At 42.2% G+C, this 13,344-nt stretch overlaps 1 protein-coding gene across 1 annotated transcript; it reads left to right on the top strand.

Annotated features, from left to right (window-relative positions):
- Nucleotides 1-3,445: 3,445 nt before the first annotated feature.
- On the top strand, nucleotides 3,446-5,506 carry LOC103714788 (polyol transporter 5-like). The gene is made up of 2 exons (XM_008802196.4): nucleotides 3,446-3,740; nucleotides 3,845-5,506. Exons 1-2 carry the CDS (start codon nucleotides 3,590-3,592, stop codon nucleotides 5,263-5,265), a joined length of 1,572 nt encoding a protein of 523 aa, XP_008800418.2. The 5' UTR covers nucleotides 3,446-3,589; the 3' UTR covers nucleotides 5,266-5,506.
- The last annotated feature ends 7,838 nt before the right edge of the window (nucleotides 5,507-13,344 follow it).

The following is a 13,344-nucleotide window of genomic DNA, read 5'->3' on the forward strand; positions in this document are numbered from 1 at the left end:
ATTATCTAATAAGATCTCCTGCTCTGTCCCTCTTGAAGAAAGCATTCTATGGTGGTTGCTAGAAGATTGGTCCCTACGCTAAAGGTTTGACGTGCCAACCGACCTCGCTAGGTCGAAAACGGTCCAAGCAGAAGATTGGCTCCTACCCTGAAGGCTTGACGTGTCAACTAACCTCTTTAGATCAAAAGTGGCCCAAGTAGAAGACTGGCCCCAGCACCGAAAGCTCGGCATGCCAACCACCTCTTTAGGTAGAAAATGGCCGAACCAGAAGGCCGACCCCTGCATCGAAGGCTCCGCATGCCAAGTGACCTCAATAAGTCGAAAATAGTTTGAGCAGAAGGTTGACCCCCACGCCGAAGGCTCGGCGTGCCAACTGACCTCTCAAGTTCAAAATTATCCCAAGCAGAAAATCCACCCTAGCACCGAAGGATCGGCCTACCAACCGACCTCTTTAGGTCGAAAACGGCCCAAGCAGAAGGCTGCCTCGTGCACCGAAGGTCAAAAATGGGAGAAATCTTGAGAAGTTGTTAAAATTGCAACACCAATCCCACGACTGGTCTCCTATCTAGCCAACCTGATGTCCTCATTGACAAGGGAGGCGCATCAAAGTGGCTAGGAACCAATCAACAGTGAGCATAATTGCCATACACAGAAGCACTATAAGCACAAACAGGAACGGAAACAAAAAAAAAAAAAAGAGGACGAAGTGAAAGAGATAGTCTATATTCATTATTCAAGTTATAGTGGAGGCTATTGATACTCCTCCAAACTGGCTACAGCTCACCAGAAGGTCCAACTAATTAAAACACACAACGATGCCAATACGTGGTGGATCGAAAGCGGCTACTAGGCGAGCCCAGCGCCATACTGTCAAGCTTGCATATCAAGAGCTCTCCACAGTCAGCCGCATCCTAATTAGAGGACCCAGTGAACATCAAGATCTCACCAATGTGACAAGCAGGACGTCATCCACGTGCAAAGTATTTACGCTCGATGTCTAAGTCGTACTTAAGCCAGTCACTTCTAGTCGACCCACATGTTCTAATTCTTCAGTGGTAGGTAGGCTCCTCCACCGGACATACACAAAAAGGGGGCAAAGGAGGTAAGCAAGAAGAACACCCTAATAGTCTAAAAGAAAACCTCCTCCTATCCCTTGATTACCATACTAACTTAAGCATTGGAGGGTCTTCCATCGGATACGTATGAGCCAGAGGACTTCTTTGGTATGTGCTATTTTAGGTCGGAGTGCTGCCATCTGACGAGGATCTCGACTGCAGCGACTGAGCACCGCTTACCTTCTCTAATTTCAACCAAAGAAGCCAACCACCGAGCTCTCTAGCGTCGTCATGTTTCTCGCCGCGGTGCCTAGGGCCAGTCAATTCTTAGCTACAGTAGCTATAAACCAACTCAATGCATTTTTACCCAAGAATGAAAAATCGAGTTATCCATACAAAAGCATGGGCAATCTGATGGTGACCGAACTTTCTGTAGACTACAACATCTAGGAGTCCCACTGTTGTTTCCCGCCACAGCTTCCTCGAAGGACGACACGATGGTCCCTAACCTAGGTCCTTCAGCGAGGACTCAACCACTTCAAATCCCGTGATAGTAGAAGACTCGTATCCTAAGGAACAAGCATCCTTGCCCTTGTCCTCCATGGCACATGGAGACATGCTTTCCGATCCCACTGCTGACCCAATGGGCTTATGATGCCTTTTCGATCCCATTAAAAGGCGAATCTCATTTCATTTATAGGCGAAGATCCACCATAAGAATCGAAGCACCCAAGCTTCGATTAAAGGATGCGTGTCTAACCCCAGCCGGGCTACATTCAATTTTGGGAAATCTTAAGAGCCCCACCTGCGTCGGCAACATTTTTGAGATTACCTCCTTACTGAAGTTTGAGCCTTACTGAGGAAAGGCGCATCGGCCCTAGCCATAGGTCAGCATGAGGACGCATGCAACTTTCAAGGGAACGACTGGATCCTATCCCGCGACAACTGCCAAGTAGGAACCATCACATCACCGAGGTAGGAACCTTGGCAACCATCTTAAGAAATGAAAGGCAACTGTCGAGAAGAAACCGTGCATCACCAAGATGGGAACCTCGACAACCATCCCGAGAAACAAATAGTCTAATAGCAAGATTACCGAGTAGCTTTGCATCTGACCAAACAACCCTTCAGATGAAAAGTGCATCAGTTCAAATCGAGTCATCAAGTAAATAAAAAGTGAGCAGACTTTCATTTCTTTCATCGGAAAAAAGAAGAGAAGTACAAAACAACGGCTCACAACCGAGCCAACACAAAAAGAAAAAGAGAAGAAGAAAAAAAAGAGACCAACAATGGCAAATACAATCATTCATCTCTCGTCCGAGCACTCGCTTGAGAAGGCATTTTATTAAGGCTGCATCCTCCTTGGCGATTTTTATTAAGCTGCATCCTCCTTAATGATTTTTATTAAAGCTGCACTTCTGGAAAAACTACTTCCGCAGCCCGAGCAGGATAGCTCGGCTCAGTTGTGGAAGTAGGGAAAAAATGAATGCTTACAAACCGGCTACAACTCACCAGAAAGACCAACGAATTAAAACACGCCACGACACCAACACGTGGTTGATCGGGAGCAGCCACTGGGTGGGCCCAATGCCATACCGCCGAGCTTACATATCAAGGGCTCCCCATAATTAGCCTTATCCTAACCGAGGGACCCAGTGATCATGGAGATCCCACCAATATGATAAGTAGGACATCAACCGTAGGCGAAGTATTCACGCTCGATATACAAGTTGTACTCAAGCCAGTCACTTTTGGTCGCCTACATGCCCTCATTCTTTGATGGTAGGTAGGCTCCTCCGCCTGACATATACAAAAGGTAGGGCAGAGGAGGTAAGTAAGAAGAACACCCTAATAGACCGAAAGATAACCTCCTCCTATTTCCTGATTACCACACTGATTTAGGTATCGGAGGGTCTTCCGTTGGATATCTTTCGGCTAGAGGACTTCTTTGCTTTGTGTTGTTTTATCCGAGAAGAATTTTGGTTACAACGACTGAGCGTCGCTCGCCTTCTCCATCTTCGATCAGAGCAGCCGATCACCGAGCTCTTTAGCAACATTATGCTTCTTGCCATTGTGCCTAGGGCAGTCAGTTCTCCACAACAACAAATTCTTTTATGATTTATATTGTCATGCTCTTTTTAAAAGAATGAACTTTTTGATCTTCTATTTAGAGAAACACTATGTTGGACAAACAAATCCCATATACGAGCGTCATACTTCGTCTTGGTTAGGTGAGATTTTAATTCAGGGAATGCCATTTGAATACTAATATGGTTTTATAACCCGTGCTGCTAAGTTCCAACCTTGCGCCAAAAAGTCAAGCACCGGCGGCACTCTTGTCGTCATCTTGCTGTCATTTTACACGCGGACACGACAACTAAGACAAGTCCTCAAGACTCTCAAACTCACATGGCCTCCATATCCAATTATTTAAGCCATCATACTCTTGACAACAAGTCCAGTCCAGTCCCTAGCTCTACTAGCGCAGTATCTCTTCTCCTCCCTCAAAAGAAACGCATCTCTACAGCAGAGAAATGGATGACCAGAAAGCCAAGGCACCAGCAATTTCTGATCCTCCTCCCAATCAAACTTTAGCCTTGGAGAAGCCAAAGAAGCCTCCAAGAAACAAATACGCTTTGGCCTGTGCCACGCTTGCTTCGATGACCTCAATCCTCTTGGGTTATGGCAAGAATACTAGCTCTCTTAAGTGTGATGGTTATGAAGTCAGCAGCAGTATTTTGCCGTTTCTATTACTAGTCTTTTCTAATTCTTCTACTACTTGTCTACAGATGGAGCGGTGATGAGTGGTGCTTCTGTTTTCATTCAAAAATACCTGAAAATAAATGATACCCAGGTCGAAATCCTCGCCGGCATCATCAGCCCGTTCGCCCTCGTCGGCTCCATCGCCGCAGGCCGGACCTCCGACTGGATTGGCCGCCGCTACACAATTATCTTCGCGGCTGCCATCTTCTTCGCCGGGGCCCTTCTAATGGGCCTCGCCCCAAACTACGCCATCCTCATGGTCGGCCGCCTTGTTGCCGGCGTTGGCGTCGGCTACGCTCTCATGATCGCCCCCGTCTACACCGCCGAGATCGCCCCCACCTCGTCCCGCGGCTTCCTCACGTCCTTCCCGGAGGTATTCATCAACACCGGCGTCCTCCTCGGCTACGTCTCCAACTTCGCCTTTGCCAAGCTGCCGGATCGCCTCAACTGGCGCATTATGTTCTGCGTGGGTGCGGTGCCGCCGATCTTCCTAGCCATTGCTGTCCTCGCCATGCCCGAGTCGCCCCGGTGGCTCGTCATGCAGGGCCGGCTTGGCGAGGCCAAACGGGTCCTCGCCAAGACCTCGGACACGCCGGAGGAAGCCCAACTCCGGCTCTTGGAGATCAAAGAGGCCGCTGGAATACCCGAAAACTGTAACGACGAAGTCGTCGCAGTATCGAAGAAAAACCATGGCGAGGGCGTGTGGAAAGACCTGCTTCTCCGACCGACACCGTCGGTGCGCCGTATACTGATCGCCGCCATCGGACTGCAGTTCTTCCAGCAGGCTTCAGGCATCGACTCGGTGGTGTTGTACAGTCCTCGAGTGTTTGAGATGGCCGGGCTGAAGTCGGATACCAATTCCTTAGGCGCCACGGTGGCCGTCGGGTTCATGAAGACGGCGGCGATCTTGGTGGCGACGTTCTTGCTGGACCGTGTCGGGCGGCGGCCGTTGCTCCTAAGCAGCGCCGGAGGAATGGTTATTTCTCTCGTGATTCTTGCTTCCAGTTTGTCAGTTATCGAACACCATCCTCACGAGAAACTGACATGGGCGGCGGCGATGTCGATCGCGTCGGTGCTGACCTTCGTCGGCTCGTTCTCCATTGGCCTCGGGCCGATCGCGTGGGTGTACACCTCGGAGATCTTTCCGCTGAGGCTGAGGGCGCAGGGAGCGAGCTTGGGGACGGCCACCAACAGGATTGTGAGCGGGGTGATCACCATGACGTTTATATCGCTCTACAAGACGATTACCATAGCTGGGAGCTTCTTTCTTTATGCCGGGATTGCGGCGGCCGGGTGGATCTTCTTTTATTTCTTCTTGCCGGAGACGAGGGGAAGGAGTCTGGAGGACATGGAGGTGCTCTTCGGTAAGAAGCCGGAGGGTGGTGAAGGTGAGGCGGAAGTAGTGCACCGAGGTGGAGAAGATAGCAATGCGAAGACTGAAGTTTAACGCAATTACTCTCTAATTACTTTGTTACTTGAACATTGCGAACAAGAATCATGATTAAAGAAAAATAAAACCGTAAAGCACTTGATGCAGGGTGCTTTATGTTCCATTTTATTAGTTTCCTTTCAGCTGATGCTAGAAAATGATTGTAATTAGCTCATCAAGTTCGGCTTGTTTGTTGTCCAGCCGAGCTCACAGCAACTCATATAATTATGATAATTAAAATGATATAATTATACATGCATACATACATATTAAGCTGAATCTGTGTAAGTTAAATCTAGCTAGTTCCAACTTGGGTCATTTGTTAATTGATCGAGATAAACGTGAGCCATATCTCATGGTGAAGATGAGCTAGTTCACGAGTGGCTTCCTCTGTTTGACGGTGGTCTAGCAAAGGAGCCAAGCAATCCTGAGTAGGTTAAATCGTGTGAAGAACAGATTAGTAAGGAGCCAGCCAAGAAAGAGGACAGCGGTCGATGGGAAGGTTTAGGCTGGCTTGGTTGGGCTGGCAAGTTGATGTGATTTCTGGACAGAGACTCGTTAATCATTTAGAGAACTGGGCTCACCAAAAAATCAAAAAAGGTGGGAGCATTGCATCATTGCTGTTGTCGAACATTTTCCTAACCATTGTGGTCCCCTTTTTTTTCACGTCCTTGGACGTTTTCCTAACCATAGGGGTAGCTTTTTTCATATCAAAAAGGTTGAAAAAATAATAAAAGAATGCCCCCTTCTCTAGAGTAAATCATGTGGCCGGTGGATCCTAGTGAGTGTCATCCAAGTCCGTCAGATTCTCTGTCTTCGAATATTGGCCCATGGCCTGACCCAGATGGGATTAGATATTGTCCATGAGCCAGCCCATGTGCAACCCCCAGACCTGATTAATAATGTTGGCTTAATAACATATCTTTACCGCATATTAGTGTATATTTCGATGATTTTAAGCTAATTATCTGTGGGAAATATTGAATTTGAGAAATTTGATGGACGCTTAAGATATTAAGTAATTTGTATGGATGGAGCAGAACGAGATTGTTTAACTTATGTTTAGGCCGGAGGAGAGTCATCCTTTTTTATGTAATGCATGTGTGCGGACTAAGATTTTGTTTGGCATTAGTATAAGTAGTAGAGCTTTTGTCTCTAGAATTTTAGATAGTGGAGCATTTAATAAAAAGTTATTTATTATTTGGTAACTATATTCGTTAAGTACTGTGAAGTTTTAATACATACTTGGTATTCTAATATTTTGGAATGATTTGAAAATTTGAAGGATTATTTTGAAAATTATTAAAGATGACAACATGTATGTGAGAATCTTCCAAACTTAAGGGGTCAAAATATAATTTTTTTTCTTTTTTTTTTCTGTTGCAAGACTATTTGCCCTTTTTGCAGAGTAACATTTAGTTTTCATGTGATTTTTTCGCACTCCTGAAAGTATCAAAAGACTAGGCCTCTATATCTACAAGAAGACATTAAAAAAAAAAAAGACTCTTAACACTTCGATATCCATTCCTTATTTCTTTCTCAATCTAGCCGGCCATGGTTATTAACCTCGACCTTTCCCTTCTTTATCTAATCTTATTCTCACATTATTCCTTCTCACCTACGCCCATTCCCAAACCCCTCTCTATCTTCTTCTACTTCCCTTCCTCGAATGGCCACGTATCGGTCTATCCTTTTTTTTCCAAGGATTCCTTGGTTTACCAAATTTTGCTTTAGTGAAAACTTTTCTAGTTAGGATTTCTAAGCTCTAGTAAGGTCTGTAATAGTATAATTTTAGGGATCACGTAACAATTTGCATCATTCATAATATTTTTTTTTATTAGCGTGATTCTGTATCGACTCATACTATTTTTTTTTTTATTAGCATGATCTTGCTAGAGTGATTTTAGGAATCACATAACAATTTGTATCAGTCGATAATATTTTTCATTGTTAATATGATTCTATATCTATTTATATTATTTTTCTTGCATGGAGTCTATACACAAATATATATAACTCCGAGATGTACCGAATATGATGGAACAGAAAAATAAAATTATTTTTCTCTCTCATTTTTTTTTAAAAAAATATTTTAACATGGTATCAGAGCCACTGATCACCTAATCTATCTCCACCATCTATTCCGCCTTTGTTATGGCTATCATTACTATGTCTAGAAGTTTTGAAGATCCCTATTGCCGATCTATTGATCTCTGTTTTCGGATGAATCAACATCCAAAAATTTTCTATTTTTTGATGGATCTGCAGATCCTCTATTTTCCAATAAATCAATATTGATTTAATTAGTAGATCTGCATATCCTCTATTTCTATTAGATTAATACCCAAAGATCCTTTGTTTTCTATGGGTCCGTATCTCCTCTCCACCGCTTTTCTCTTCAATATCAGATCTTCAGTTGTCTCTCCTCACCGTCGCTCGGCTTCTTTCTCTCCATCTTCGATTTTATTTGCTGCTTCTAGCACCTTCACCATCCAGTTAGAGGTCTCTTGCTTCTCTTCCATGGTGCTTCCGTATACGAGAATTATTGACCTTCGGTTGCCTTCTTTTCAAGCTTTATCCTTGCTGCAACTATCATCTTCTATATATTTTATCACTGCCAACTCATCAAACAAGTCAATTAACCACATCGACAAACATGTCAATTTGTCACATCAATTAGACATATCAGCCTGTCATATCAGCTTTTGAGTGGTTATGTCAATTTCTAATCCGCTACATTAGCCTCCAAGCTACTATAGTAGCTTGTGTTCTATCAAATCAGGCTTTATGCTGCCATGTTAGCTTTTGATCTACCATTATGTCAGTCTTTGAGTTACTATGTCAGCTTCTAGTTTATCATGTCAACTTCTGAGCTACTACTCTAGCTCTTTATCTAGTATGTCAGTATTTTGTTACATTCGTGATCCAGTTTTCAAACTTAAGTTGGCGCCTATAGTACCATCTTGAGTTTGAGGGAGAATGTTAGTATAATTTTAGGAGTCACGTAACAACCTACATTGCCCGTAATATTTTTCTTTATTAGCATGATTCTGTATTAACCTATATTATTTTTTTTATTAACATGATCTTGTTAGAGTGATTTTAGGGATCATATAACAACTTGTATCAGTGAGTAATATTTACCATTGTTAGTGTGAATCTATATTATTTTATATTATTTTTTTTGTATGGAATTTGTATACAAATATATATAACCCCGAGATGCACCAAATATGACAGAATAGAGATCTCGCTCGTTGTCTTTTGTTTTTCTCTTCTTCTGCAAATATTTTAACAGTTTGCATTTTCTTCCCCCTTTCTAATGAGGTAATTAGAGAGGAATCACTTAGTTACATGCATGAATAGCTACAACCCAAAATACTAGCAAGTTAAAGTCGATAAAGCAACAGGCAAAGGAAAATCATCTTTCCAACCTATGTTAATTCACCTCGTGTAGCAAGTTTTGCAGCTCACACTGCTGCTTGACTCCCTTTTCAGCAAATATATGTACAACTAAACATAGATTAAAGATATAGGCAAACACTAAAGATACAATCATATATGCATGGCTAGCTAGTGGAAGACTGCCTCTTATTTATACAAGAAATTGTGTTGAGTCGCCTTCTAGTTAAATAGCATTCGCCTATGGATTCTGAATGGCTAATGCATTTTACTTTCCTACAACGACATGCTTAGAGATGTTGCCAAGTAAGCATCCATGTCTTGCAGTCGACCTTGATGGTAATGAACAACAAATGTACCCTCTAGCCCTATCAAATTTCTCCTCAAGCACACCAATATGAGAGGGATACCATCTTACTAAAGAAGCAAGTCTTTAAGATTGGGTCAGAGTGGTGCCATGAGAGGGGTTACAGCATAGTGAGCCTTGAGGGAAACCAATTTGTAATAGTAAAGAGGGAAACTATTACTATCAATGGCTTGCAGCCACACTCATTGCCTCCCTTGCATAAACCCGCAATGGTGCGGAGGAAGGACAGTTAAAGAAAAGAACTTGCAAATCTTTAGACAATGCATGACATCAAGTGCAAGTGAGGTGACACAGTTATGTACTACTACTACTCAAAGCTGTAGCTAGATGACCACGAGCCAAACACCACAAGAAAAATTGAAACATTTGGTGCACTTGCACTATCCAAACCAAATTCAAATGTGGTTCAATGGATGTGGGTCTGCATCATTTTTTGAATGGCTGATTTGCTACAAATTGGATATTGCAATTTGATTTGCCCCGATTGCCTACTTTTAGGCTGGACTGGCCTTGTGAGCCTTATTTCCTCCTCCCTTGACCTCCTCCTCTTTGACTAACCTTCCTTTCGAGTCACACTAATCTTCATCATTATAATATGTGGAAATATTTTCGCAAAGATGAGCGATGAGGACAAGGAGATTATGGAGGAAGAGACAACATGGGTATCTCTCCAATGTGGAGATTTTAGAGACATGGATCACAGTTGCAAGATCACTAGAAGGATGTGGGAGACCGAGAGAATTGATTCTTTAGTTCTAATCAATGTTATTGATCTAGTCAAAGTTTATCCAAACTGCCTAGCCTATATCTATAACTATTTTTTGTTGGAAAATAGTTCACTTGATGTAAAACTATCTGCTTGTTGTACTTCCATTTTAACCACATGCGGATTGCATGAGCAATTCTGTTTTGTGCTTATCTTTTTATATAAGGCATCTATAAATTCTCCTTCGGCATGGAGAGATTTAAATCCTGTCGCTGACATAGTATCAGAAGCATGACTGATCCTATTTTGATCCTATGGCTCATTTGCATCTATTCTTTTCTCTTTTCTCCTCAATATTTTCATTCTTTGTTGTGTTTGCATATTCTACATGTTCTACTACTTTTGTAGACTACTGCATTTGCTTCTCGTGCTCTGCTGTGACTTCGACTTCTTCTCCAAAATGGTGCATCAGCTTCTTAGACTAGATAAATAATATTGGAAGTCCATTGCTTGTCCTACCTATACTAGAAATCTATTTCTAGTTTGTATTTATCTCTTATTCTAATTTTTTGTTAGAATAGTTTATCTTTTATTGTTGGCCTATTTTAGTTAAGTTGAGCCTTAGGCATAATATTTTTGAGTTTGTTTTTAAGTTGAAGTGGGATAGTGATGTTTTCAAGATCTAGTGGGAGATGGTGACGTAGTTGAGAGAGAGTTTAGTGAGACATCTTTTGTGGTAAGAAAGAGGTTATGAGATCAAAGGCTTGAGGGTTCTTTGCGAGAGGAGCCAAACTGATTGTTTCGGCATTTATTTCTTTTTAAATAAATTTATTTTTTCTCTCTATAATCTTTTTTCACTATTGTTGCTTGATTTTTTTAGTATTTGTTCTAGTTCTTAGGTCGGCATGGCCGACCTACTTCAGATAGTGTACCGTTCTATATGATGTCAATGGAAAAAAAAAAAATTTTTTGAATAAACCAACATGCTATACACATGCCAATAAAAACTCATGGTTGGCTTTAAGCCTGTGTCCATTCCTATTGCTACAAGCTCCCATTTGTCCCTCCATTTTGGTGATCCTATAGGTAATCCTACTCGATATTGTAGCATTGTCAGAGCACTTTAGTATCTTACCTTAACACGACCTAATATTACCTTTGTTGTTAATCATATTTGTCAGTTTATGCATTGCCCTACTATTCCCTAGTGGCAAACGGTCAAACATATTCATCGTTACTTGAAACACACTATTCACCATGGCCTCTTGACCACTAGGTCTTCTTTCCTACAACTTCATGCCTCCTTTGATCCCAATTAGGCTAGGAACCCAGATGATTGTCACTCTATCAGCGGATTTTCTATGTTTCTTGGTCCTTATCTCATTTTTCAGAGTGCCAAGAAATAATGCATTGTTGTTCGCTCCAATATTGAATCTGTTGCCCAGTAGATACAACCCAAGAGGGGGGGGGGGGGTGAATTGGGTCTTTTAAAACTTTTATACTACTTCTAAAACTTTTCAATTAATTATGCTAAGTTATATAGATACACAGTGGAATTTAAACTTAGCAACAGTTTGATTTATTGAATGAGACTTGATTAAGTAAATTGAATATGCTTGCAACTAAAGGATGCACGGATAAGCGTTAAGCAAGCAATTTATCTAAGTAAGTAAGTGAGCAAGTTAGACAATGACAAAAAGCATCACAAACACAACAAACATATAGTGGTTCGGTGCACCCCAGCACCTACATCCACTCTCCAAGACCTCTTGAGAATTTCACTATAATCCTCCAGATTACAGCCGGTTGTTTTACAAGCTCACAACCCAACTTGTTGTTGTGCGAGATCACAACGAACTCGGTCGGTTTTCACAGGCTCACCGACTAGAACCAACCGATTGTTTTCACGGGCTCACAATCCAACCCAGTTGGTTTTTCCAAAGGCTCACCAACCACAACCTTACAACGATTGTTTTCCGGGTTCACAATCAACCCAGTTGGATTTTCCCAAAGGCTCACCAACCACAACCTTACAACGTTGGTTTTCCCTTTGGCTCACCAACAAACCTTAACACCGTTGGTTTTTCCTTTGGCTTACCAACAAACCTTAACCTCTTGATTCAATCCCTTGATTGAATCAAGTTACAAGATATTAGACTAAGAATTTAAATCAAATACAAGCTTCTTAACTAAGCAAATATAGCAAATATAAATAAATAGAGTAAAGAGAAGCCCTCAAACGAGTTTTGAAGATGAAGGAGCTCGGCTTCTTCTTTACTTGACCCTCCTCTGATTTGGCACGAAGTAGAGGATCACCGAGGCAGCACACGGATGGAGAGGAAGCTTTGGGATTCACTTGGTTGCTCTTCTTCTCTCTATTTTTCTTTGAATGGCCCTTTTGTGCTTATGGGAGATTTTCCTTGTAATCTCTTTGAAATCTCTTTCCTAAATGTTATTTTCTACTTCCATACCTTCTCCTCTAGCTCTCCTCTTGATTTTATAGCTTTTGATGGCGTGGAAACAAAAACTAGCCGTTAGAGACAAAAATAGAGCCGTTATGACCCGTCTGCACATTCTGACAATGTATCCGTTGGGCTCGGAGTCGACTCGCGCGATCTGGAATCGACTCGGCTGCTGCAGGAGTCGACTCGTGCTTGACTGGAGACGACTCGGCCACTGTTCCAAATTTAAATTAATGTGCATGCCTTGTCCTAGAGTCGACTCGGACCAAACTGGAGTCGACTCGCCAATAGCTGGAGACGACTCGGGCACTTGGGGGTCGGCTCATTCTCAGGAATCCAGAGGACATACTTTCTGATTTTCTTCCTCGAGTCGACTCGGATTCTCTTGGAGTCGACTCGGCTCTCAGAGCCCGAAAACTGATCCTCTATCTTTGGAGTTGAACTGCCTCGGAGTCGACTCGAACTTTGCAGGAGTCGACTCGGCTCTCAGTGTCCGAAATTATCTCTCTGACTTTTTGCCTTGCTTTTCTCTGGGAATCGACTCTTGCACAATTAGGAGTCGACTCGCCTGACTTCGGAGTCGACTCGTGGTCCTCTGGAGTCGGCTCGGTTGCAGGGTCTAAAATTCTTTGTTCTGTCTTTCCTCTATTACTCTTTTGAGTCGACTCGGAAACGTTGGGAGTCGACTCGGCATGTATCGGAGTCGACTCGAATTTTCGAGGAGTCGACTCGAGAACTATTCTTTTGAATTTTTCTTTAGAATTTGCTCCTCCAACTTGAATACTTTAAACTTGAAACTTGGGCCAATAAATTGTAGCTTTCTTCCAACTTTTCTTGAGAGCTTTGGAGGCCTTCTTGTATTCTTCCAACTTGCTATGTTCCTTGCAAAATAAATATCTTTCTCCTTGCAACACAAACATTAGTATTTATACTTCAAGGTTTTGTGATCATCAAAATCAATCTTTAAATCAATCTTTGGGTCATCAGTCTTCCCCTTTTTGATGATGACAAAACTTGGAGTATATGCAATATAAAATATATTGTGTTCTAGAAGTAATGCATAGCTAAGTTGCATGAAGTAGAAAATATATATCTTTAAAATATACTTCATGATAATGCTTTTAGATTTAATCTTAACATAATCAACACATAAAGCATTA

Source organism: Phoenix dactylifera, chromosome 6 (genome assembly GCF_009389715.1).
Source record: "Phoenix dactylifera cultivar Barhee BC4 chromosome 6, palm_55x_up_171113_PBpolish2nd_filt_p, whole genome shotgun sequence".
In the NCBI taxonomy this organism is placed as follows: domain Eukaryota; kingdom Viridiplantae; phylum Streptophyta; class Magnoliopsida; order Arecales; family Arecaceae; genus Phoenix; species Phoenix dactylifera.